The sequence below is a fragment of the Dipteris shenzhenensis genome, chromosome 32 (genome assembly GCF_047967505.1).
Source record: "Dipteris shenzhenensis isolate YYH24624 ecotype China chromosome 32, Dip_SZ_1.0, whole genome shotgun sequence".
In the NCBI taxonomy this organism is placed as follows: Eukaryota; Viridiplantae; Streptophyta; class Polypodiopsida; order Gleicheniales; family Dipteridaceae; genus Dipteris; species Dipteris shenzhenensis.
The window spans coordinates 35,940,600-35,968,222 of NC_141627.1; the positions used below are offsets into that span (position 1 = coordinate 35,940,600).

The window sequence follows — 27,623 nt, forward strand, 5'->3', positions numbered from 1 at the left end:
GGATAATTTTGTGACAAAAAATGCAAGATAAAATGCCTGCCTTGGCCATCAAGGCTCAACCCTCCCTTGACTAAAGACTGTTCTTGACTATGTATATACTACATACATGCAATTTTACATAAGAACACAGCACAATGAATGCAAACCCTTATAATTCTCAATACTTCAGAGTACATGCCGACTAAGTTTTGCTCAAAAGGTGAGGCGAACATGAAATATTTGGCCAAGTATATAGAAATAATATCACTTTGTGCTGAAGTCCTCAACAATGAGTTTCCTAGTGGTGCATGCCAATCTGCATTTTGGGGAGTTTTGTCCCATTTCTACATTTTGTGCAGACACCATCTGTAATATGTGAAATTTGGGTATGGGATTTTTCAACTATTCAGGTGCCCACTCAAAAAATATCTCCCTTGCCACTCCAAATTACATTAAACACAAAACAAAATCATGTTATCAGAGATGGAAGGCTAAACCTTACTATCTGTACTCTCCAAATTTTTTCTCAAGTTCGTCGGACCTAGGTTTGACAATGGCTGTTTACCAAAAGCCGGACTTAACACAAACAATTCCAGCAAATTCCACACCTTAGTAATGACACCCTTCGCACACGTGGTATATGCCTGTTGTGCAGCTTCCCTATGAGCATGAAGGCTACTCGGATCACCCAGGAGTTCCTGCACTGCTCTCAATAACTCATCTTTTCCTGATACCTTAAAGATGCAAAAAACCAGTCACATGCAGATTAGTTGAATTGAGCGACCTGCAAATCCAACAACAACGTGCAGAAACTCAACCCATTTTCCACCAGTGGCATTTTGAGCCACTGCACAAGTAATGCTTGAAGAAGCATGAGCTATAAAAACCCCAAGCCAATGCCAACAAGGAGGTAGAGAAAAAAACTCTTGGTAATGTAGTAGAAGATCCTTGAGATTTCCAATAGCCCAGAATGATTGAGCTTACTGAGTGACAATCATGAATTATAGACTAGGAACTAGTCTAATAAAATCTTCTTCAAGGGACTTGTGAGATCCAAAGCTTAAGGAAGTTGGGACTTCTGAGATCCAAAGAAGTTGCAAGGGTGCTTGCTTTCACAACCAATGGATAGACTATTGATCATGCATGCATGACCATAACTGCACTTATTTGGATCTTCTACGTACTCACTGTATTCTTAAAAGAAAGCATTTTTTACAAACGCTACATCTGAATTTTCAAATAATAATAAAGTTCTGAACATTATCACGACCTAGAAGAGCATTGTGATAAGGAAACATAGATCACTTTTATTAGAAGATAGATCTATTTTATAGCTTTTCTTTACAGCTCCCATAAACAAAGGAATACCTGCTGAACAGATAAAGGCGACACGTGTTGAAAATCTGAGACCATTTGAGAAAAATGCCCAATGTGACGTCCTGTTGAGAACACAAAAAATGCATGAGCTTCACTGCTCCACGGTGAGAATGGTGTCAACTTATAAGACTCAGAGATTCTTTTGTGCAATGAAAGCTGCAAATGCATACTCTAAGGGAGCCACTCTGTTTGCATCCTAACCTGTGAGAACTGCGCAGCTTGCAGCTGCAGCTTCAGCAAGGTTATGCCCAGATAATCCTTTCAAAAGAGAACCCCCAATGAATGCAACCCATGAGACATGGTAAAGGAGCTTTAATTCCCCTGTCAAAACAGCTATGACCACATTAACCCCCATAGGATAGCATGTAGCTGCAAAAGATAGTCCCAGAAGGGTAGCAAGACAAAGGGTAACAAAAGTAACATGACAACAACCATTACCCCCCTTCCTCAAGACTTGCAAAAGTTTTAGTGTTGTAAATGAGCCCAAAAGACTTGCAAAAGTTTTTAAGAGAATAACTAGCATACGTCTTGCTGCAGTGCTAACCTCTCCTAGTAGAGATTGCAAACAAAACTTTTTTCAGGTGAAGAAAAACTTATATGACCATTTGTCTACATAAGAAACACGAGAAGGTTTCTCAAGTATATGGTAGTTTAAAAGGAATCTTCATATTATATCCTTAATGGACAATTTACCCAAAACCATAAGTCAATCCAAGAACTATAAAACTTATCTTATAGTCTTTGTAGAAGAAATTCTTCGGTTTGAGGAGTTAGGACAATCCCAAGAAACATAATGCATCGGTCTAGACGTAGATGCAATGTTTCTAATAGGGGAATCACAAGAAACATCTAGAAGAAAGTGCGACATTTCTAATATCATCATTATGGGAATGGGGAGAAATAACAGGAGTCACTTTAGGCTTCCACACTTGAGTTGGGTTAGGACAATAAGGAGAAATGTTCTTAGTCTTTGGATGAGTTATCCAGAGGATAGGATTCTTTTGACTAGCCTTTTTACTCTTGTGATGAGCTGACTTCCCTTCTAAAGGTATGTAAAGTTCTTATCCAAAAAGTTCTTGGGGGCTAGCTGCCTTGAAAAATTCTTTCGAGTTAGCAAACTCTTTAGAAAAAGTCACATTGTCACTATGGCTTGATCACCCCTTAGACCACATCTATGGCAGCTACCTATCCATGCTCCTTGAGCACATACATACACAGCTCACTCTTGATGCCAAACTCAACTCCTCACATACTCCATTCACACCACGCACTTTTCACCCACACAATTCAACAAGTGGGAAAGCCAACCAAAGGGTCATGGTTGGGATCAGGAATGCAAGGCGCTTGATATATGTATATATGTATGTATAGTCTATCTATCTATACCATGTGCCACATTTTTTGGAGCCGGTTATTTGAGGGGGGGCAGCTGGATGGTCATCTGTTAACTAGATGATGATCTTGACATTGCAGAGTCAATGTGATGGTTCACCATCTTGGATGAACACGATGAAGTTGGCATGTTCGTGATAGGGATTTTGCAGGGGACTAGATCAAGGACGTCTTCAAATGGTTCTAGTTACCTCTATGAGGAAACCGATGAAGCATCTGCATTGACAAGTGGGTGTTGGCACACAACGGTCTGGTGAGAGGGGATGTTGGAATCAAAGCGTCACCTCCCCACCTGTGAGCCCCATATGAGGACATGGGGGAGGATGACAAAGTTGAACAAAGTGGATGGAATGGAGCTGTCATGTGGGGCCTGGACAGCAAGCCGGCTACCACATGGGCAGCATGCATCAATTCTTGCCTGTACACTCTTGCAGAAATCTTGAGAGAAGGGAGGTCAAAAGATCCGTGAGCGTGATGGGAGAGTGGAGATCGACCCCCACTATATACAGCCCATGGAATGGGTTGGTGTCACCAAGTTGTAAATACTCTGAGTAAAATACAAAGTTGACCTTTTATTTGCCCATAGTTAAAGAGTTCTTTAATTATTTTCCTATGGTACAAGAGTTATTTTATTTGGTTACAACATTGACTCCAATCAATGAGGCTTGACTTTGGTCAAGGATTCTTCGTTTCGACCAACGAGGGTTGACTTCGGTCAACCAAAGCATTTGTGCTGACTATGGTCAAAGAGATTCGACTAGGGTTTAAGTATTTTGAACTTGGTCAAGGTTCTTAACCACAGTGCACACAGTCAAAGAGGATTGACCTCGATCAACTAGAATAGTTTTATTTTGTGTGCACCAGTTTGCTTGGTGGGGACGCCCACAGAGACTAGGACTAGTCTAGAGATTTCTATTTTCGGACAGCAATAGAGAGGTCTCAGGAGAAACAAAAGAAAGCTGCAAATAAGCACAGAAGATAGCTAGACCTCAAGCGTGGAGATTGGGTTCTTTTAAAGTTTGAGAAAGCCAGACTCCGTAAACTTAAAGGCAAAAAGAGAGTTTATGCCAAACAATACTATGGTCCCTTCTGTGTCACAGATGCAATCAATGAGATAGCTTATAGATTGGAGTTGCCAGAGCATTGAAAGATTCACAATGCATTTCATGTGGGTCTTCTAAAGAAATATCAAGGGTCGGGGCCTACAGAACCTATAATGGAAGATTCACCAAAAGTGGATGAATTGGAGGAGATCCTTCAACCAGAGCACGAAAGGGACCCCAAGGCAAGGTATTTTACAGGTACATGTAAAGTTCAAAAATTACTCGCGTTGAATGGATGAAAACATGTTGTTTGATTATCCACAAGTTTTGGATATTTACAAGAAGGCTTTTTAGTTGAGATCAACTCATTAGAGGCCAAGGGGATGTCACCAAGTTGTAATTACTTCGAGTAAAATACAAAGTTGACCTTTTATTTGACATAGTTATAGAGTTTTTCAATTATTTTGCTATGGTGAAAGAGTTAATTTATATTTTTAAGGGCTCACGTTGCTTAATAGGAGGGAATCTACTTTGGTCTGCGTGACCACATTTTGGACTTGCAGATGTGGCTCTTAAAGTTGTGCTCCTCCCCCTACACCACGATTTATGGCGTCTCCTGCATGAATATGAAGTCGAAGTCGATGAGGGCTTAAGAACACTTCTTTTTGGATTGCTTGGAAGAATTCACGGACACCTACTTGATGGATTTCTCCATGGGACCTGCTTCAAATATATACTGGAATCATGGGTTCTTTTTCAGGAATTCATACTCCTAAATATTGGCCTTGACAAAATCCTTATCCAGGTCATCAACCTGTAACTCCGGTCCCTTCTTGCTAGGCAGTAAATTTCATATTTGAATTAAAAGACCTTTCAGCAAGGGTCTAGCCTGTTGCTTCTGGGCTCTAATGCATGTGTGAGCGTCAAGAGAATTGCAAAGCATCTGACGATTGCAACGCACAATTCCATCCGACAATTGCATATTTCATCTGGCGATTCCATTGGTATCAGAGCACGGTCTTGTTTTCCTTCTAAGGAACAACGATTTGAGGCCTGCAAGGGATCGATCCTAGGGAAAAAATGATCAGCAACTACTTGTGGCTAACCTGGGCGCTAACTTGCCATATGGCAATTGTGCCACATCATCAGCTGATTGTCTACATGATCAACTGACTTGTCCATATCATCCACAACACCTGACATATGGTTGCTTCCATGTTAGCATCCATGTTGATTCTGTACAGTCCATGTGACTCATATGCCACATGAGCATGTCCGTAATGCACCGTATTGATTCTAGACTATGCCACATGTCATGTAAGCCACGTCAGCACCTTGGGGTGCTGTCCACGTGGCCAGCATGCCACATTGCTATCTCAACTGGCTATGCGCCACTTTTACACCTTGTTGGATGCTTGCTTGGGGAAACCTTGGACAACCTAGAGTTGTCCTCTACATGCAGTTTTGATGGCCGCTCAATCATGAACATATATTTCAAAAAAATGAAAATTCTATTAATGCTTTGGAAAAAACCATAAAAACAATTTCCAAAAGGAGTTGTCGATGAAAATACAAAGAAAGACAGGTTGCCAGCTATATGATAGCCACATATTTTCGGATCTCACAGCTCACCACCTAGAGAGATTCAGAAACAGGAGCTAGCAACCAAGATGGTGGTCTATACATCCAACGAATACCCCTCGAGGAAAGGATGTAGAATGTTCATGCCGGCCATATCTAGCAAACCCGCTTCCGCCTTTCGGCAGTCGCTCTCGAACCTGGAGTACACGCTCCAAATGGCATGCAAAGTGAAGATGTTATCCTGCCAGATGGCTACTAAGGTAGTTGTCGGAGAAACCGTCTGGCCTCCTCCCATCACCCGACTGCACCGTGCGACCCAGATGTTCCAGGCAGTAATGCTAGATACTGTCTCCCACACAATGTCCTCCAGGAAGGGTGAGATGCATCATGGATCTCTATCCGAGAGACCCAATGTCAGTGTATCATGTATGCCGGTGAGACGAGATCAATTGAGAAGGCATGTCTGCCCTTGGTTAGGTCGTCATCCCCAAGTGAAGTCTCTACTCATCCCCAATGTGCTAGCCATGATCCTGAGGTACGCCAACCATATCCGATGTGCAACCTGACATCCCCACAGGCAATGGGCGATTGTCTCCAAAACCCCTTTCGTGCAGCCAATGCATCTGCTATCTACCCACATCTGCTCCAGCCAAGGGCTAATGGGAAGACCTTCGTAAGCCAACAACCAAAAGAAATATGAAATCTTGCGCGGGTGCAAACTCGTCCAAAGGCGAGGCCAAAAACAAGAAATAACCTCTCTCGAGACGTCTTGCTCTAGCCAATGACGTTTCCCGAGGGGGACCATGCTGCTGCCTCACGCTGTAGGCGTCGCCCAATACGAGTCATGTAGGAAAAGGAGACCTCCTCCACCCTGTCCGATTGCCCTATTCGGGCTGGCTAGAACCACTCTCCTGGATCCCACTAACTGTTGCATAAGAAAGTACAGTTGCTACTTCTAGCTGTGAAGCTGAGTACAGAGCAGCCTTTACAGCTACAGTGGAGTGTGTTTGGCTTCGGAAGCTACTTGCAGATCTTTACGCATGTCAGATGGCTCCTAGCGTCATCTTCATTGATAGTCAAAGTGCTTTGGCTCTTGCATGGAATATTGTTTTCCACGCTCGCACAAAGCATATTGAGGTTTACTATCACTATGTCAGAGAGTGATTATCAGCAGGTGATATTCAGTTGTCTTATGTTCCCACTGAAAAAAAGTTGGCAAATCTTTCTATGAAGGCTCTACCTTGACCTAAGTTTGAGGCTTTTCGGCAAGCTTTAAACAAAATATCTTTTGTAACTTGATCTATTGTACTTTGTACAGTCATAGGTTGCTATATCCCTATAGGATGAACATGTGCAACCATGACATTAGATATTAAGGTATCCTGAGCCATGTCCAGGATACTTCAGTCCATACCATGGAGGGGGGTTTGTAGGCCATTCTATGGGCTATCCATAGGTGCCACTTATTCCTTGGTATGTGCCTTGTAGGCCTAGTTATAGTCAGTCAGAACTATTGGTACAGTTAGTACATGTACCACCTAGGTCAGTTAGGACGCTTAGTCCAGTTAGGGCAGTTAGCCCTAGGGTTTTGTTACGTTGGCTCCCTCTTGAGCCTCCACTTTCAGTTTTGCAGCATCTCATTTTTCTCCTTCTCACCTCCATTTTTGAGCTTCCATTGCTTGCCATAGCCAACTGCTTCCAGCGTCCAATTCCTGGGATGAAGCCTCTCACCACCGGCTTGCCCAAGAGGGCTGTGCTCTACATCTCTAGATCAATAATGCCCAGTCCACCCTACGCTTGAGGAAAAATCACAATCTACCAAGCCACGCTAGTTCTGGTATTGTGCGTTCTATCCGATCCGGACCAAAGAAAGTTCTGCACCAAGCGCCGTAGCTCTCCCATGCAGCCCTAATGGAAACACCAGCAAGAGGCAATATACCAGGCCGTGGCAAGAAGGACCTGAATAACCACCAACGCCTGCCCCGCAAGTGAGTTTGGCAGAGCTCCAATACAATAGCTTGCACCAAACACTCTCTAGGACTAGACTGAACTGCTGCTTTGCCGAGATGTCAATGCCAACCAGGCAGCCTAGGTACCTCGCCCTCTCCCCTCTCGAGATCCACCGAAAGCCAAATCAGCTCCCCAATCTCAAACCTCCTAGATCTACTCCGAGCCTGTGAAGAAACCAACAGATTTGGTCCAATTTATGCGGGCACCAGAGGCCTCGCAGAAAATGGACATGGCACCTCTGACCCTCTCTAGACTGGATGCTAAGCCCTCCAGAAAGAGAGCTATATTATCTACAAACTCGGAGTTTAGAAGCTCCTCCTCCTATCGGATCGAAAGCCTCATCCCAGTGAGGCCAAGTGCCTGAGAGCGCAAAAAGTAACCGAGGGCCTCCACTTACCAAAAGAAATAAATAGGGGGCCAAAGGATAGCCCTGTCTCACTAAATGGGAGAGAGGAAAGGCCTCTCCGGTGTGTCCCCCAATAATCACCGTTTGCGACCTCCTTCAGGACTAAAAGGGCTTTCCAGGCGCTATGCCTGCTGATAGGGCTGGTCCCTCACACTCCTTGAAATTGACTAAAGGCTCAAGTGGAGAATCACAAATGAGGGTTGCTGAGGCAGTCAGTGGCTGATCAATGTTGACCAAGTCCACCAAAAACTTAGCACGCCTTTGCTCATTATATCAACTCTGCCTTTTTTACCTGTTTTGTCATCTGCTGCTGCTGCAAGCCTGCAGGACCTTAATGCTACTGTTTTGATTGCATTTGCAGCCCAAAGACTGCTCGGCTGCGTCCATGCATGCCCTACCAAATATATCCAAGATCCTCATGAATAGAGGCTCACAGATAGAGGTGCATCCTATGCTACATGATGGTGGTCTAGTTATGCCATTGCATCCATATGGTAACGGATGAAATGACAGCCAACTGCAGTGGTATATTTCCACATCCTTTTTTTTCTCAGAGCTCTCAAACTAGTCTTGACGAAAAATTGGGTTCTCCATCAACTTAGATTATAATCTCCTCCATGGAAGGCCAGCATGCCTGTTCTGTGTGATATGCACTCTGGGGAAACCTTAGAGAGTCTGGCTGTTGTTTGTCCCAGTTCTTGCTGATGTTTGGATGAGTAAGGTGCCTGCTCCAATTTCTATGTCGGAGAGTCTACTACTTCTCAAGGTGTAACCTCTACCCCAGCACATTTTAATTTTGAGCAGTAATGAGATTGTAATTAGCTCTTCAAACTTGATTATTTTTTTAATGTATTTGGGGGACCACACAATTCTATATACCCCTCCCTTTCAGCTCATTTCAGAGCAACGTGCAACTTCTCAAAATAGTACAGCAATAACACGAGAATAGTGAGCATGATTTTTGTTATGCTCTAGCCAAGATAGCATGACCTCGGAAAGATCGGTGGGCATTTTCTCTTAGATGACCGACTTCTATAATATTTAATGTGCGTAAATAAAATGGTCAAGAGAAGTAATTGCCAAGGTCCTAGGTGAGGGTGTAATGGCATTGACTAGGTGGTTCTAAGTGCTAAGGCCTAGGTGCACCTAAATGTGTAATAATGCCAAGGGGCAAATGTTCTAAATTGTCCCCCAAGAGAGGGGTAATTGGTATACCAAGTAAAAAGGTCTAAAATGAGGACATGTGGCAAAGGGAACCATCTAGGGAGATGTGGGTTTGTGGATAGGCATGAGAGATAAAATTACGTATCATAAAAAAACATGCAATTCACGAAGTTGGCTGGGTGGACATACATGATGCCATCGCCCGTGATTGACGAAATCAGGGTAGAGAATTAGAAAATGTTCGTTTCAATTGGTATCAGAGCGCATGGTAGAGGTCAAGGGATGGACAGAAGATCAGAACTTCAGGCTCGACGAACGGGATGAGAAGAGTGTGTGATAATTCGGCTGCTCGTGACTTGCGACGAATTTGGAGGGTTGTTGCCTGTGACGACGAACAGCAAGGCCTGAGGACAGCGTGGTGGCTGAGTTCGTTGTGCGGGAGGTCTTCGATGAGTGTTCACTGGATAGTGAACGACAGGCTTGGAGTGCAGCTTTGACGAGGGGGAAAGTAGCGGGGCAGGCTGATGGTATTCTCCAAGTAAACGAGTCGCAGGAACTATAGACTGGAGAAGTACGCTGGTCGGATGACCGAGCGCAGTTCTGATGTGATCGAGGTTTGGTTACACAAGTGGGAAGAAGCCTTCGCCATTTGTGAAATCAGATCTGATCTAAAGAAAATCCGTGAGACCACTCACCTGTTTATTGAGGCAGCGGATAGATAGTGGATAAAGCAACAGAAAGATCAAGTTGCCCCTACCACCTGGGAAGGGTTTAAAGCTGAATTTAAGAAACACTTTCTTCCACCTCACGAAGAGTCCCGAGCTTGGGATGCTTATAGAAACCTTCGTCAGAGGAATTTATCGGTGGCAGAGTACACTGACAAGTTCAGGGAATGTGTTATGAAGATAACAGACCCTCTCCCTATGTCGGTTCAGTTGAAAGACTATATCTATGGACTGAACGACAAGATTAAAATGGAAGTTCGGGCAAAATATGTGACTACATTAGATGAATCTATTGCAGTAGCCCTGAACTATGAGGATGCCAAAGGCAGATCTAGTGGATTTGTGCAGGCAGGGACTCAATATGAGTACCCGAGAAAAGGGGGATTTCAGAGGAAATGGACTTCAAAGACAAGTGTCTCGCAGCCAAGTGGCCAAACCAAGCAGGTGAAGTCGGTTGAGGGACCAGCAAAAACAAGTACCACCGTTGGGGTGAAAAGGAAAATAACTCCAATGGCAGCCCGGGCTTGGTCAAAGTCCTCGTTGACCCCTGAACAAAAAGAAAAAGCTAGAAAAGAAGGATTGTGCTTCGGCTGCCTTCAACGACATCAGTGGAAAGATTGTCCATTGAATAAAGACCGTCGCACGGCCAATATGATAATATCTGAATGCGACGCGGAAATGCAGGAGAGTCCCAATGCGGAACATATGCAGATGCAATTGGCGGGACCTTCTCAGAGGTTAGTACCTGTGTCGTTAAGTGTGTCTGTTACTAAGTTAGTAAGTGGTGCACCTGATAACATCCTTTCAAAGCCCGCAGCAACAGGGTATACGGTTTTCGATGAGCCCGAGTTGATTAAAATGAAAGGGCAAGTAGCCAGTCATGATGTGATTGTGTTGTTTGACTCAGCGTCAACACACAATGTAATCAACTCAAAGCTTATCAAGAGGCTCAAGTTGAAAACTAGTCCATCTGACTATGCTTATACAGTCAGGATGGCGGACGGAAGTTCATCTGAAGTATGGGACCAAAGGGTTACCCAGTTGGAACTTCGAATTCAAGACTATGTTGAGAAGCTGGACTTTGAACTGACCAGACTTGCTCACGTAAATATAGCCCTAGGCATGGCTTGACATTTTTGGAAAAATCCAGCCATTGATTGAAAAAAGCATATTTACCAGTTCAAGATGAACGGAGTAGAATATGTTTTGCAAGGTGAAAAGGATTTATCTCGAGGACCATTGATTTCAGCCATGGAAATTCGGAATACTCCAAAAGAGTTTCTGTGTCTGTGTATAGCATCGGTAGAGTCGATTGATGATGCATCCACTAATACTGAGGCTACCCAAGATGAAAAAATTGCCGAGTTGGCTAAAGAGATATCAGAGAAGTTCTCTGAATGTTTTAGGGATGAACTACCTTATAGGTTACCTCCAGAGCGGAAAGTTCAGCATAAGATTGAACTGATCCCGGGGGCAGAATCTGTAAATAGACCTCCCTATAGAATGAGCTTTACTGAAGAGGCGGAGGTGCGTAGACAACTGGAAGAATACCTCAAGTTGGGACAGAGTCAACCAAGTTTCTCACCTTTTGCTTCACCAGTGCTATTAAAGAAGAAAAAGGATGGTACATTTTGTCTCTGTATAGATTACAGAGCATTAAATAATATCATTGTTAAGCACAGGTATCCGATGGCTCGGATTGATGATTTGCTAGATGCATTACATGGAGCCGTGATTTTCAGCAAGATAGATCTTAAGTGTGGCTACCATCAGATCTGGATTAGAGCCGAGGATGTGCATAAAACCGATTTCAGAAGCAGGTTTGGTCATTATGAGTTTTTGGTAATGCCCTTCGGACTTACCAATGCTCCAGCGACATTCGCCATGCTTATGAACGATTTACTATGTCCGTATATCGGAAAGTTTGTAGTATATTTTATTAACGATATTCTAGTATTCAATAAAAGTATTACTGAGCATCGTGAACACTTGAGAATAGTGTTCAGTACTTTGAGGAAAGCCAATCTTTATGTAAATAAAAAGAAAACTATACTCTGTATGGTTAGGCTTGAATATTTAGGGTTCATAATTACTCCACAGGGGGTAGAAATGGATCCGAAGAAAGTAGCTGCGATACTAACTTGGCCAATCCCTCAAAGTCTGACCGCGTTGCGATCATTCTTGGGGTTTGTCCAATTTTATAGAAGGCATATCAAAGGATATTCCGAAATAGTATCGCCATTGACTGATCTGACCTCAGATAAAGTACCTTTTATATGGGGATAGAATCAACAAGAAAGTTTTAACACCATAAAACAAGCTGTGGTCACAGGACCAGTGTTAAAAATAGTTGATCCCCAGAAACCGTTGTTCCTGGAAACCGATGCAAGTGGCATTGCGGTAGGAGCAATTCTCCTTCAAGAGGGAAGGCCAGTAGCCTTTGAAAGCAAGAAGCTTTCTCCCTCTCAAAGGAATTGGCCAACTCATGAATTGGAGTTGTATGCTGTTTTCCATGCTTTGAAAACATGGAGGCATTATTTATATGGTTCAGAGTTTTATGTGGATGTGGATCATGATACTCTGAAACATTTTTGTAAACAGCCTGACTTGAGGGGCCGCCAAGCTAGGTGGGCAGAGCTCATGCAGGAGTTTAATTTAACGATTCGGTACCGAAGAGGAAAAGATAATAAGGTTGCTGATGTGTTGTCTCGCATTATGCACAATATGAGTTTCACGGTATTAGAGAGTGCTCTAATGACCGAAATTAGAGAAACTCAAAAGGTGGACGAGTTTTGTCCAGAGCTTATGGCCTAAAGCTCATGTGTTTAAACCCGAGGAAAACGAAAAGGATAACCTGGCATCCAGAAAAGGCCAAACTTATGCAAGATATACCATAAGGGATGGTATGCTGAAAATAAATGGCAAGGTTGTAGTACCTGGTCAGAATGATCTCACGCAGAGAGTCATTCGACAGTGCCATGATAGCCCATGTGCGGGACATCTAGGAGTCAAGAAGACTTATGATCTCGTGAAGCGAGATTTCTTTTGGCCAAAGATGAAAAAGCATATTCATGAATATGTGACACGGTGTTTCTCGTGTCAGGTAACTAAGGCCGAGCGAGTGAAGCCACCCTGACTTTTACAACCCTTGGAAATACCACTAAGTAAGTGGGAGAGCATTTCCATGGACTTTATTGTAGGGTTGCATACAACACAAGGAGGGTATGATTCTATCCTTGTGGTGGTTGATCGTCTAACCAAGATGGCTTACTTCATTCCGACTAAAGAGTCTGTTAGTGCTCCGCAAGTAGTGGATTTGTTTATTAGACATATATTTCGTCTGCATGGATTGCCTAAATCCATAGTGTCAGACAGAGATGTCAGATTTACCGGTCATTTTTGGACAGCAGTATTTGAGAAACTGAGGACTGAGTTGGGAATGAGTAGTGGGGATCATCCTGAGACGGATGGTCAGACGGAGAGAGTCAACCAGACTTTAGCGGATATGTTGAGGTCATATGTGTCATTGCGGCAACATATATGAGACAAGTGGTTGCCATTGTTAGAGTTTGCCTACAATGATAGAAAACATTCCTCTACAAGGTTCAGTCCGTTTGAGCTGAACTATGGTTATAGACCAACGAATCCAACTATAGTTGGAGTACCTCAGAGAGTGCCTAGTGCCGCGAACTTTGTGGTTCAGATGCGGGAGATGCTAGCACTTGCGAGAGCTAATATCCGCCAGGCTATGGATAGAGCCAAGGTGTATGCGGATGAAAACCGGTCTATAAGAGTATTTAAGGAAGGAGAAAAGGTTTTTCTCAGAGTTCCTTCGCACTCAAAGTCGTTGACTTCAGGAGAGTGTGCTAAGTTATCACCTCGATACTGTGGGCCGTGGTTAATTCTAAAAAGAATAGGCAAGGTAGCCTATAAATTAGAATTGCCACAGGGTTGTAAGGTGCACCCAGTGTTTCATGTTTCTCGTATAAAGAAATTTTTGCATACTGGTGACTCACTAATCGAAGGTGTTGTTTTGTTTCAGGAGATAGAGGATAATGCAAGACGCAAACCAACAAGAATCCTGGACCGAGGAACAATGCAAGTGCGCAATCGGAAGATCGCCACGGTGTTGGTTGCATGGCATGGTCTACCTCTATCGGAAGCTACCTGGGAATCCGTATACCAGTTACGGAGAGTGTTCTCAGATTTCATCATCGAGGACGCTGATGCTTGAAGAGGGAAGGAATGTTATGCTCTAGCCGAGATAGCATGACCTCAGAAAGATCGGTAGGCATTTTCTCTTAGATAACCGACTTCTGTAATATTTAATATGCGTAAATAAAATGGTCAAGAGAAGTAATTGCCAAGGTCCTAGGTGAGGGTGTAATGGCATTGACTAGGTGGTTCTAAGTGCTAAGGCCTAGGTGCACCTAAATGTGTAATAATGCCAAGGGGCAAATGTTCTAAATTGTGCCCCAAGAGAGGGGTAATTGGTGTACCAAGTAAAAAGGTCTAAAATGAGGACATGTGGCAGAGGGAACCATCTAGGGAGATGTGGGTTTGTGGATAGGCATGAGAGATAAAATTACGTATCATAAAAAAACATGCGATTCACGAAGTTGGCTGGGTGGGCATACGTGATGCCATTGCCCGTGATTGACGAAATCAGGGTAGAGAATTAGAAAATGTTCGTTTCAATTTTGAGTGCCTAAGAAAGCAAACCGATGGTGTCAGCAACATATATGTCTGTTGTTGAGGTAACTCCATCACCACACGACCTCTGCGCAACCTCTAGACCTTGCTGCTGCAATTTCTGCCCTATCAACACAAATCTCAGATCAATATGCATTGACCTAACTTCAGATCCAGAATATCCCTCATTACATTGACATATTTTCATTCCTTCACCCTTAGCAGAAAACGAAGCCAAAGCAATTAGCTCATGAAGAATTAGATCTTGAATTAGAGCAACACAGCATAATCTCACCATGATGATCTCAGATCCTCGCTCTGGATGCCGAGGGGCAATAATAGTGATCAACGTTGGAAAGCTTTGTTTCAGATCCCTGTGAATGCTTGCTATCACTGCAGTTAGCTTGTCAGCATTGAGTATTAGTGCTTTCAGTTCAAAGAACATTACACGCAGACACAAAAATTCTGAGCAAGTGAAGAAATAACCCAAAACATAGACAAGATTTTAAAAGATAGTGATGTCAGATTGTGTGGAAAAGAATGGAAGGTACCATCCTCTTCGCCTGCATGCGTTGAAGCAGCAATCCAAACACAGCGATTGGATAATTCCGACTTCAAACTAGATATTTGGCCATCTACATGATCAAAATTGTCCGCAGCTCCAACAGCTGCAAAAGCCAGTAATTCTCTTAAAAGAAGATACAGAAAGACCTGCAACCTCTTGTTGCTGAGTAAGTTGAAACTTATACAGAGATCTAATCTGGCATTTGATACATATCACATAACACCTTGACCCTAAAAAACTCACAACAGACTAACCAAGAGATTTCATGACAGATGCTTTCTCATGGGAATGTGGAAATGATCTAGGGTGGAGAATCTAGGGCAAAACGTGGGTGCAAAAGGCAAAGTTTCCTAAGCAAAAAGAACCTATCTGATAGTAAAAAACACCAGGTCAATCAAAGAGAAATTAAAAGACAAACGCTGGGACACCCTAAAAGACCTAAGGAATTCAAAACAAAATAAGAAACCTCAATAAGCAAAGCAACGCGGCACACAAGCATAGGCTGCTGATTGGTGTCAATCCCTTGCAGAGAGCCAATGCTTACTAATGTGGCTTAAAAAATAGAGCTCAGTGGAGTACCAGAAAAAGCAGAGATGACCGGTGCAACTTGTTAGAAGTCACTGACCTACCTGTGAGCCCCCAAATGAGGACAAGGGGTCAGTTGACTGTAGGGGTTAGGGGTTACCTGGAGCATAGGTTTGCACAGCAGCCTGATCAGTTTTGGAGCAGTGGCTGCATGGAGGGAACACACAGAAACGGCCGCACGATGGATAGGAGCTGTGATGAAACTCATGCTGAAGGAGGAGAAACAGAACTAGAGTGATAACGAAGGCACACAATGAGAGGCCAGCACAAGATCTATTCATAATGATACATGCATGTACAGGTCTCATTTATAGGTTGACAGGCCTTCTCTTTGACATCATAGGTGAGGTCATATGGACTTTCCACCTCAGACTCCTATTCAATCACAACCACTGCCACACATGACATGTGGCTCTAAACCTGTGACTCATTCCCACTGAGACCGGAGTGAGGGGGGACACTCACTCTAGGATTTCTCACACTGAGGTTCCGATATCCAAAACCCACCTTCGAAGCAATCGTGAGAAGATATCACAGAGAGAGACCTCAATCAGGTTGAAGATATCAGCCTACTACTGCTCCTCCATGAGCCGACACCTTAACTCTCATGTCAAACATGGTAAGAGGCTTATCCTTCACACCTATACTCTGGTCCATCTGAAAGACAAGTGCCGGTGAAGAATACCATAACACCCCCTTGTGGTCAAACCCAGGAAGCCTTTGGAGGACAAGGCACACATACAATCATTTTTGGGGGCGACTCAATGACGAATTCTGATTCGGAAGGAAAGTTTATTTTCCAAAGTCTGTAAATGGCTGACAATTGGCTGATGTAATGGGCCTCTTTTTGGCTAAGGTTCTTAGGGAAATCAACCATTGAGTTGACTGCCCCCTTTATGGTCCTTTCTTTTCTCATCTCAAAGGACTTATTTAGCCAATTTGAGAGGTGTTTTGTCTGCCATTTGAGCCAGATGCTGCATTTCTTGAATAAATACGGCGTGACCTCCTGCCATCGACGTGAATGAGCACGATATGCTAATCTTCCATGTGCGAGATTTCATCTATTGAAGGAGCTTCATCGGATGCCAAGACTTTAAGTTCACGATCTTATTATCAATCTCCACCAATGGAACCTCCATGTCTTGCTTCTGAGATCGAGAAATTCTCAGGTACAAACTTTACGCATTGACAGACAAACACACTAGTACCATGTGTCGAAAGTCGTCAAGGGAACACGATCCCAAGCCTGAAGGAAATTAAGCTGCACTTATTGCATGGAATGACAAAAATGATCGAGCTTTGCCATTATTGGTTTGGGTTCTTGCAGGCAATTATATTCATCATCTCGATCTTGACAGTACAGCGAAAGAAGTTGGGATAATCTGAATGATCTTTTTGGAGAAGATCTTAATGATTCCAAAAACTTTTTCAAGCATCAATTTTATATCAAGGATCCTCTTTGAAGGACCGCCTCAGTGCCTTAGGTATCCTTCTACAGCAACTCACTGCCTTGAAAGCTCCTCCTGATGATGATGATGATGAGAAGGCTGTGCTTCTTAATAGTCTCAAATACAATCCCAGCTATGCAGATATTCTTGGTGTCCTTCAAGTTGCTTGTGCGATATGAAATATGAAGAAATGGTTGCTGTATTTATGGACAATGATCGTCGTCGCACTACACCCATCACTCCAGAACTAGAAGCAATGTACACCAGCATTAGTAAACACTTTTCCAGCAAAATGGCCAAGTGTACCTACTATAAGAAACCTGGCCATACGACTAATCGATGCTTTGGACGACTTGAAAAGCTTGAAGAAGAAGAAGCGAATTTTGTGGAGGTAGACTCCAACCAAGAAGTTGACAACCCACCAAACAGTGCTCTCACTTTCATGGCAGATCTTTCCATTGGGATAGATAGTCCTGATTTTTGGGCTTTTTAGTTTTACTTTGTTCTATCCATAATGGGTCATTTGCCCTTGCATTAGCATAAAATGAATGTTTTGTGAACTTGTAAATAATGGTACTCTGCCTTGGGTAGTCCACTGCGGATTTGGGAAGCTTTCACAGGAGTGGAGAATCTCAGAAGAAGACGACCCAAGGGTGGCAAAATCTCCCACAACCCATGAAGGTGGCAGAGGGCAAGGTAAATAATGCTGGAACTCTTTTCGTGAAACCCCTAAATAAAGAAGGGACTGCCAGGGCAGACCTCTCTTGCTTAGACTGAAAAGACTGATAGGGTGATAGAAGACAAGTTATGTCCACCCTGACATGCAGGCCACTGGCCTTTTAATGCACATACACGAAATGATAAACAATAGCTTTCATGAACTGAGGGTTTGCAATACAAACATATCGAGGATGAAACAGACAGCTGGCCGCATGAATGCTGTTATGACTCTGGAGGAGCTGTGGCGACACTGGGTCAATATAGCTCAGTAAAAACTCCTCAGTCAGGGCCCCTACTACGTACTAGCATATTAAATCAACCAGAGACATGGCTCATATGCTAACTCTATGCACCACTACCTCATTAGCGGGTTGAGCTAGACGCCACAATCCTAACATGTGCAATTGAGTGTGGGGACCAAAACAGGATAGATTTGGGAGGGGGTTCACCATTCGTGAGCTCAATGTAGACCATCTAGTAAATTTTGTTTACTTGGATATACTCCCCTCCCCTCACATGTGCACACACATGCATGCATGCACACCCATACAAACATGCTGCATGCGAGAGTAGTACAGGGCTTTACTTTGGGGGATATGATTTCCCCCTCCCCTTTGTAATCCCTTTGTCACATGCACTATTGTAGCGGGCTCCCTCACCTGAATTAAAGGTTTTTCTCAAGGGTGTGTGCTGTATTGAAGACTGTGAGACTTTTAAATCACTCATCAACTAATCAATCACTGCATGAACAATACCCAGATCATGTGGCTATAATCATTAATGAAAGTCAGAAAATAGCGAGAACCTGCAAATGAGTTTGTTAACATGGGCCTGCATAAATTCGAGTGCAAATTCAGCGGTGCTTGGGCCCTCAATCATTCAATGTGCCCTCCTTGAGGAATGAATCCCTATATTGCTTACCCTCCGCAAGTTGCAGACCTCATCTTTGCCTGCAATGGGTGGAAATCCATCCACCATCTTTGACTTCTACATCTTTGACAATTTCCTGTAGTTGATCATTGATGTGACCAAATCTCTCATGCCACAGCTTGGAGCCTCTTTTGTCACCATGGACCCCAAGTGCATTGATCCGGTAAAGCTAATTCTCTTCTCTCCTGTCACCTTGGATCATACCACAACTTCCTTGTCATCAAACTCTACCTTAATCTTGTTCTTGGACATTTGACTCACAGATAGCAAGTTCTCACAAAGAGCAGGATCATAGAGTACACCAGAGATTACCACTTCGTCTCCTGAGTTTGTTATGAATGGAATGTTGCTAATACCTTTCACAAGGCATGTCTTTCTATCCCCCGCTGTCACTGTCAAGTCTGGGTGTGCAGGGTCCATCTTGCCTTCAGTCAGAGCAGTGTTCAATGAACAAGAAAAGCTCTCCTGTAGTCACGTTGGCTGATTTCGATTTGGTCTCCTCCTTGGACTTAGACTCCTCCTTTTAATCTGTCTTCTTTTCTTGGCAGTCCTTTACGAAGTGGCCAAGTTTCTCGCAGTGGAAACACTTCTTGTCCCAGGCCCCTTTCTACTTTTTTGCATCCCCGGACTTGTTGCAGTCTTCTTTAGCCTTCCCTTTTCCGGGATTGACTTTGTCCTTTGCCTAATTAGATGATTACAATTCTGAGATCTCCTCTACACCTCTCTTCTAGTTCACACTTGCCGAAGGGCTTCAGTGAATGTGATACTTGAGGTGGAGAAGAGAGGGGGTTTATATAGGCTGTGTTCGGCGGTGGCTGGCCCTGCTGAGAGAACCAACTGGAACAGTCTGTTCCACCAACCAGATCTGCCCAATTCCAATCTGTGAGATCTGACTGGTTGCTGCAGACTTGCACACCTACTGCAAGGGCTATGAATAGGCCCTGACAGTGGCCAATCCCTGCTGTCCATGCGTATAACTGCCACACAGACAGCTTGTTGGATATCGAAGCCTTAGTGTGGGAAATCATAGAGTGAGTCCCTCAGTAGAGTCTCAGTGGAGGAGTCTGAGGTGGAAGGTCCATCTGACCTCACCTATGATGTCGAAGAGAAGGCCTCTCAGCCTATAAATGAGACCTATGCGTGCATCTATCATTATCAATAGATCTTGTGCTTGCCTCTCATTGTGTGCCTTACTTATCACTTTAGTTTTGTTTCTGGAGGATCAAATTCGCACTGCTGGAGTTGGCTTTCGGAGGGCTTTTAGCATGGAAAGGAAGCTCTATTACCAGAGAACTTCCGCTTAGAGAGCAAAGGCAAAATGTTGCACCAGGTCGCCATAGCCAGAAGCTCAAAAGTAAACTGGTTTTTTCTTCATTGCGCCTCAAATACTGGAGCATTTGCCTTCAGATTTGAACTGTAGATAGCACTTGGTGTTGCCCATCCTCCCCTGAGAGGAATTAGAGAAATTCGGCTCCAGCAGGTCGCATTGCAAGTAATAGCGCGAACTGGATTTTGTGTCAGCACGGGCAACAAGCGCAACTATCCTATCGCTTAAAGCTGTAGATTTGCCCTATCACAAGGTAACTCCAGCTTAAAGCATTCTAGAAATGGTCGCCTACAGAGGGAGAACAAGCGCTTGGAAATTCTGCTCAAAAGAGGAAAAAATGGAGAAGAAGAGAGTGTGAGGAAGAACATGATGATGTGGCTAGAATGTAAGGCTCAACAAGGACGTGGTGGCTCGGATACCACACGTTGGAGCAAGCATGGAAGCATGATGGAGGTAGACAAGAGGTAGAGACAATGGCACAAGTATGAAGGCAACGAGCAATTGATTCATTCATAGAATGGAGTACATATAGGCAACTGCCCATGAGTAGGTGGAATCTAGATCCACAATTATCTCAATCAGGAGGACCACCAATCTCTCAATCACACACCACACTCCTATATTCACTCAATCACACCTACTGACTGACACATAATCAGTCACACCTAACTCAGGCACACCTACATACACACACATGTTCACACACTCAATCACATGATAACTCACAACCATAGACCTTGGTATGATCCATTACATCAATTTGTCCTTCAACCTCAACATCATGAGCATTGACAGTCCGTCCTACATGAATCTTTGACCTATGCCTCGCCATCGTCGATCTCCTCCTCGAATCTGTTTATGAACACCGACTCCTTGCTGTATTCGTATAACATCTATCTGCCAAGGAGCTGGAAGCCTTCACCTTCTCCACGGTGCCCCGCATCTGCTGCATAGAGTGCAAATCTAAACGATATACTGTTGGATGGATATTGCAAAGATTAATAGAATTCCTCTTCTTGTCATGAACGATAAGCAAGATATTGTTCAAAGCCAAGAATCACAGAGGCCACTCTCTCCAACCTACTATTACGATATTCGTCACAGCTTCTTACCAAGAAGATATGTAAATTTTTGAAACACTCATCAGTGTTTTAGTATTAATTCTCGCAAGCCCAAACTTGGTGCAAATGTAGAATGCTTTATTTGTAGTTAAAAAGAGAAAGAGTCTACAGTCTGAGCTCAAGTTGAGCATTCTTGCTGGCTTCTTGACCAACAGGCACTATAGACTCCTAAATGATGGGAGCATGATGGCATGGAACTACCTTAGGTGTAACCGTATTTGTACAATCAATAGTTTTAGATCTACTAACTCAGATAGCCTACTTTGTTTGCACATTGAGAAAAAACTAGGCTTGAAAGAAATATAGGCGTCGAAACTCCATTGGATAGAGCCTTTAACATATTCCTATACTCTTACAATATCCCTATGGGGATACATAAAAACTCACCATGAGATGAAATACTCGCAGATTTTTATCTGGGTGGACAAGCACAAACCTGAGAAAAACTATTTAGTACCTATGTTTCCTAAAAAAGAATCTAAGAAAAAACAGAATATCGGATTAAGTTAACATAGAACTGGTTACCATATTTCAGATTGCCAGCAAAATGAACAATGGCTGGGGGTGCCCCAAGGATTTGGTAGTGCACAGCTTCTTTCGTGCTCTACCTTTCCATCCAAAACATATCAATGAGGTCAGAGTTTTAAATTCTGACAGCAAGTAGCTTTACCATTACACAATTTACAGAATATACACATACCAGAGGAACAATCAGAGAAAACTTCGAGAGCATTTGTGTTACAAGGGGTCTCGCAGCAGGAAATGACCATCGTTCAAAGGACCTCGTAGACATCCTCGCATTCAACAATGCCAGGACCATCTGCATCCAGACAGCATGTGTGATCAAAAATTATACAATAGTTTTTCTAGTGTATCAATCCTTACGACTGACCAATCCACCATTCAAAAAGTGTTCAGTGGGCATAAACCTTTTGGCACCTTCTCCTGAAACCCCCATTTAGCCAGAGTCCAGACATATGGAGAGCAATTGGCTTCTGAAGAGGATTTAAAATTGTGCATGCTAATGGCCTTTAGGTGCTTTGCATTTGTAAACTTTATACATAATATGGCCCTTAAGAAGCACAAAAGCCACAGTGGAACTTCCGTACAAGTGCATACCTCATTCCGAGATGCCATCAATACCAAATTCGGCCATAGTTCACTCTCCATAAAGATGCCAGCTTCTGGATGCCAATGCGCAAGAAATCTCTCCACAGCATCTGAAGTATCAATAGGCGCAAACTGCATAATGGATCTTTTAGTGGCAGACAAAAAATCATTTGTATACAAGCTTTTCAGACTAAAAGTGCAAATGTATAAAGTCAAAACTCCAGATAGCCGAATTAACAAAATGTTCCATGGGTGTGTACATTCACATAAATAGGTCCTTTATTCTAAAGAGACTAAAACAGCACACTGACATGGCACAGGAATTGGAGTAGCCAAGTAAGCTTAGACATCACCAATCATGTTGCACTTTCACATATAAGATTATTTTTCAGAAATAAAACTAAGGTAAATCAAAAGGGTATCAAGAGTAGGGTTATAGCTTATTGCTACCTATATGGTCCAACTTGGAACTCAAAGTGCTTGATACCAAGAAAATTTTGGCTTGTACTATAATGGTGTACAAGGACCCAAAGGGATTCCCTAACTTCCTACAAGACAACATTTAGTTGGACACTTATGGTTTTCGATTCCATCTTAATAAGACTGCAAAATAAACTTGAAGGGTTTGCCTCAATTAATCAGAATTCAAAAAAAACTCCAAGGGTTTTACCTCAACCTCCGCCATTTGACAAACTTTTATTTATTACCTTACTCAATATGTATAAATCAAAGTAATGTGTTACAGCTTTATGGTTAATAAGTTGCAAGCCTGCATTTGACCTGTCATATCAATCCCTAGTTCTCTGCTGCAAAAATTGGCTATACTCCTGTTGTAGCATGGACAACTACACCTGAAAACATGATTCGTTAATGGTAATACTCCAATGGATCTTCCTATGAGCAGTTCGTCTGCTGAACTCAGCCGTAAACAGTGCAGACAGAATGAAACATCAGCTTCTCTAAAAAAAGGCCCCTTATATAGCTTGACCCCTCAGCCAATACTTTCCCCGTTAAGCATCTATAAAGTGTTTTTTCCCTTGGTCAACCCTGGACTCTCTTGATCCCACGTGCTTTTTATAAGGAGAACTTGTGCCACATTTGCTAAGCTAAATATTACAAGATAACCCATCAAAACCTCACAGTTCTCTAATAGCAGGCATCCCATTACCAAAGTTGACATCAAGTGAAAACATTCAAAAATCTATCCTACATTCATTCACAGAGGTACTAAGGGACTTGGTATTGCAATTTGAGACCATGTACAATCTGCAGTAAACTGGGGTGGTACACGTTTTTAAGCTAGAACCCCCAATCCAGTTATAGCCTCATCCCACAAATAGGCAGTTACAAGGAAGCCCTCACCATTCTTAGATCAAGGACTAGAACATCTCGTGGAAAACTCCAGAGTGCAGCATCAATCTCATGACACTTCATTCAAGCTACAGCTGCTTGTGAAGACTATAATAATTTCATTTTAGTCTCGCCTACACATTCTCTTCATTCAAGCTACAGCTCCTTGTGAAGAGTATAATGATTTCACTTTAGACTCGCCTAAATGAGCATTTCTAAGCAAAAACTCATCCTCTAAGATAGATAATTTCACTTTAGACTCGCCTAAATGAGCCCAAACTCATCCTCTTTTAATTAAAAAACATAGTGCAATATCAATCTCACGACAGTCACTCACGAGGTTGCAAACCATAAACCCATTACGCATGGCAGGGACTCTCAAACATACATATCCACATCCCCACATACTTGAGCATCCACTTATCCAAAGGTCTTCTTTGTCGACACTCCGGAGGTGAAGGGCAAACCAATAGAGACAAAGGCTAGCACTAAAGGAGAAGGCTAATCAAAAAGAATTCGACCTGAACTGGTTGTAAGGACTAAAACAATTCTACATAAAATCAAATGCTACCTTGACCTGCAAGAACCATGTACATGTCCTTGGAGACCTGACCTTTGCCACCTTATATTTGTATCTCAAGTGCATTGCTCCAAATTCAGGCACCTCAAAATCACTATTGTGCTTGACCACCAAAGTAGCATGCGTGCGTGTCTGCATGCGCACATGCACATGCACAAATGCATCCGTGCACTAAATGAATTATTGCTCTTCTCCCATGTTGGCAAAGACCCTGAAACAATGGATGGTAGACACCTCACAACCCACCTACCCAGCAATAGAATTAACCAACCATTGGTTTGGGTCCTTACCCATATCAAGGATATCATCCACTCTAGGAGTCCTCACTTGAAAGGTACCCCTCCCATTTCTGGGCCTAATTCTACCTTCGAAAATGCTCTAGGGTTAGCCTTATTCCTACAATTTCCCATTGTCTTAGGTCGCACTCTTTGGCATAGCACACTTACTAAGGAGCATCACGCCTCACCTAGAATGAGGAGCAAGAAGGCCAGTCGGCAGTCTTGACACACTAAATGTGGGAGAGAAAAAGCCTCCTACATGTGGGGAGCTCACTAAAATTGCCTACATAAAACGTTGGCCCATCTTGCCCAGAAGCCCAATCTCTGCACAATGCCTTTGAGAAGACCAATCCACCCTTTCTCAAAATCTACGAGAAGGATTGCAAGTGGCTCCTGTCATACCCAACTAGTGGCCTCCTAAAACTGAAGACACTATCGTCAACACTCTGCTTTTGGACAATGCCAATCTCCGTGTCATGTACATGCACACAAATGTGTGTTCGTGCACTGCATGAATTGTTACTTCTTGTCCCATGTTGGCAAAGACCCTGAAACAATGAATGGTAGACACCTCACAACCCACCTACCCAGCAATAGAGTTAACCAACATTGGTTTGGGTCCTTACACACATTAAGGGTATCATCCACTCTAGGAGTCCTCCCCTTAAAGTACCCCTCCCATTGGATTACTAGGCCTAATTCCCCCATAGAAAATGCTCTAGGGCTAGCCTTATTCCTACAATTGTCCATTGTCTTAGGTCCCACTCCTTGGCATAGCACACTTACTAAGGAGCATCATCGCCGCACCTAGAACGAGGAACAAGAAGAAGGCCAATTGGCAGTCTTCACATACTAAACATGGGAGAGAAAAGGCCTCCTCCATGTGGCCTACAATGCTCAAGAGGCTTCTAGTGAGCCGCACCCACCCAATAGTTGAAGTTGGGTGGTTACGGGGGAGCTGGTACAGGGAGCTCCCCCATAAAAGGGAAAGGGGAGTGGCGTTGGGATGTCTAAAAGCAGCTTTCCATCTCTTTCCTTCTGCCCTTTTCCCTGCAGCCCATTTACAGCACAACAAACTGGATGTGCACAGAAACAGCCAGGAGCAGAATGCCAAATTTCAGCAAGGGAAGGGCTAATCATTTGAGCAAGGGGGTGCAGAGCTGCAGTGAACTCTCAAACAAGGAGCAGAATGGTGCAGATCTGAATACAGAGGTCCAAGGAGCAAGATGTGAGTAAACCTGTTATGATGCTTGTAATGGGGAGTAGATCTTCCTTAGAGGTGGTCTCAGTTTAGGAAATGAGAGGGTAGACAATGGTCTCTAGTAGTACGAGGCATAAGTGGCCCAAAGGCTAGTTATGCCTTGTTAGGAGTTAGTAAAATTAGTATTACCTTAGTAGTATCACGAGTACTATACCTCCCAAAGGGACTAACACTCAATTACTGCACAGTAGTGCATCCAGATGTCTCTAATAGAGGGACATGGATGACTGCCATCACTGGGACCTGTTTCAGCCTCACATAGTAGTATCTGTCTGGATTATAAGCAATGTACGTAACCAATTGTGAGAGTCTAACAAAAACCATAAACTCCATCACCACACACCCACGGACAAACTAGCATCCATTTATACAAATGTCTTCGTATTAAGTTTCTCTCAGCATTCCGGAGATCACCTCTTAGTTGAAAGGTAATCCCCCTCTGGTCTGCTGAGGATCGATGCATAGGCTCCTCACTTTTCTGACCTTTGTCTACTGCTACACCAAACATAAACTCATGCCCTTTGGTCGTTTTCATGCTGCATGCTTTATATATATGTGTCTCCCTGCTTTGTCCACTGAATCACTTTGCACGTATATTTGTACTTGTTTATGGTGTATGCAGCTGGTAAGAGTGTGCCTCTTCATCAAAGGATATAAATTTTCCATTAAGGGTGTGGCTCTCGTGACTTCCCAAACATATATTCACTGTCTCCTCAGAGCACAGGGATGCACCTACATGATTATTTGGTTTGAGTGTTCAGATTTATGTAAGTGACTTATTCCTAGGATCCCGTAATCACGCAACTACAGATTTTTTAAGAACAATACTATTATTACTTCTTACATATCTCAACGTCCAAGAAGAAATATGGTATTGGGCATCAATCACCTCACCTGGATGAGCACACCATCAGGAAGAATTTGTCGCAAAACAAAACTGCAATTGTAAGGAAGTCATTCCATTGTGAGATCAGGCAGTTATTTGCACAAAAACAAACAACATCTAAGGTGAAAGCAACAAAAGTAAAACAATGGCCTTTGGTTTGACTTATTATGAATAACATTATGAACTTCTTCTAGAGAAAGAAGGTAAGACGACAAGACTGGTCAGCAATAGTATACCACTCGCTTTGCTTTACAAAGACAAATAAAGTGGTGAGCTCCATTATACAAAGTCCCACGGAATACGTATCGTCCAGTTAAATGGCTATGTCTTTCAAGTATTGTTATAGACAGAATGAAATCTCACTTACTAGGATGTCACTGTAGAAGTTGTTAGAAGAATATTCAAAGAAGGCCTCACTAAAATGCAATGCTTGATCACTGGGATTGCTGCCATTCCTTCCCCTGAGACCAATAGCAGCCTTATTTCAGCGCGCATTTAAAAAGTATGAGAGATAAGGGGAAAAAATCCTGTATCCATAATATTAGCTTCTAGCAATTAGATCCCTATTAACAGGTTTTTTTTAAGAGAATTAAAAAGAAAACGTTAACATGGAAGACTGGCTGAATATGCATTCAATTGATGTAGGACAGATCTTCAATTTTTATGTGAAACTGAAGGTCCGAGTATATAAGACACGCACCTACAGAGACGGCGTGGAACCAGAGAAGGGGACCGGGGGGGCGGGATAAAGTTGCATGGCCAAGGCGCTCCTCCCATTGCAATGAATGCTCAAGCCCACGTCGCCGTCTCCAATGAAGGTGCAACAGCAACAAGGGCGATGCAGCAGAAGTGAGAGCTCGGTAGAGAGCTATGATCCGGCTCCCTGATCTTCCACATGAAGGCATCTGAGCAGCAAGGATTCATATGCCTTCTGTGCACACTGGATCTGCCCAATTTGAGTTCTGCTCTCACCCTGGGCACTTGAGAGGTTTTACAAGCCATTGAGAGACCTTCCAGCTGAGGTGGCAAACTGAAAGCAATCCCAAGAGCCAAACCTTGCCTGACCCTTGCAATCGGACTCCACCAACACTTG

At 43.2% G+C, this 27,623-nt stretch overlaps 1 protein-coding gene across 1 annotated transcript; it reads right to left on the reverse strand.

Annotated features, from left to right (window-relative positions):
- Nucleotides 1–163: 163 nt before the first annotated feature.
- Nucleotides 164–27,623, reverse strand: KDTA (KDO transferase A). The gene is made up of 12 exons (XM_087370503.1): nt 27,231–27,623; nt 26,898–26,991; nt 26,539–26,581; nt 22,185–22,307; nt 21,766–21,885; nt 21,591–21,669; nt 14,921–15,037; nt 14,665–14,762; nt 14,400–14,490; nt 1,558–1,677; nt 1,348–1,418; nt 164–713 (listed from the first exon to the last, which is right to left on the reverse strand). The coding sequence occupies exons 1-12, from the start codon at nt 27,433–27,435 to the stop codon at nt 471–473; spliced, it is 1,404 nt and encodes a 467-aa protein (XP_087226629.1). The 5' UTR covers nt 27,436–27,623; the 3' UTR covers nt 164–470.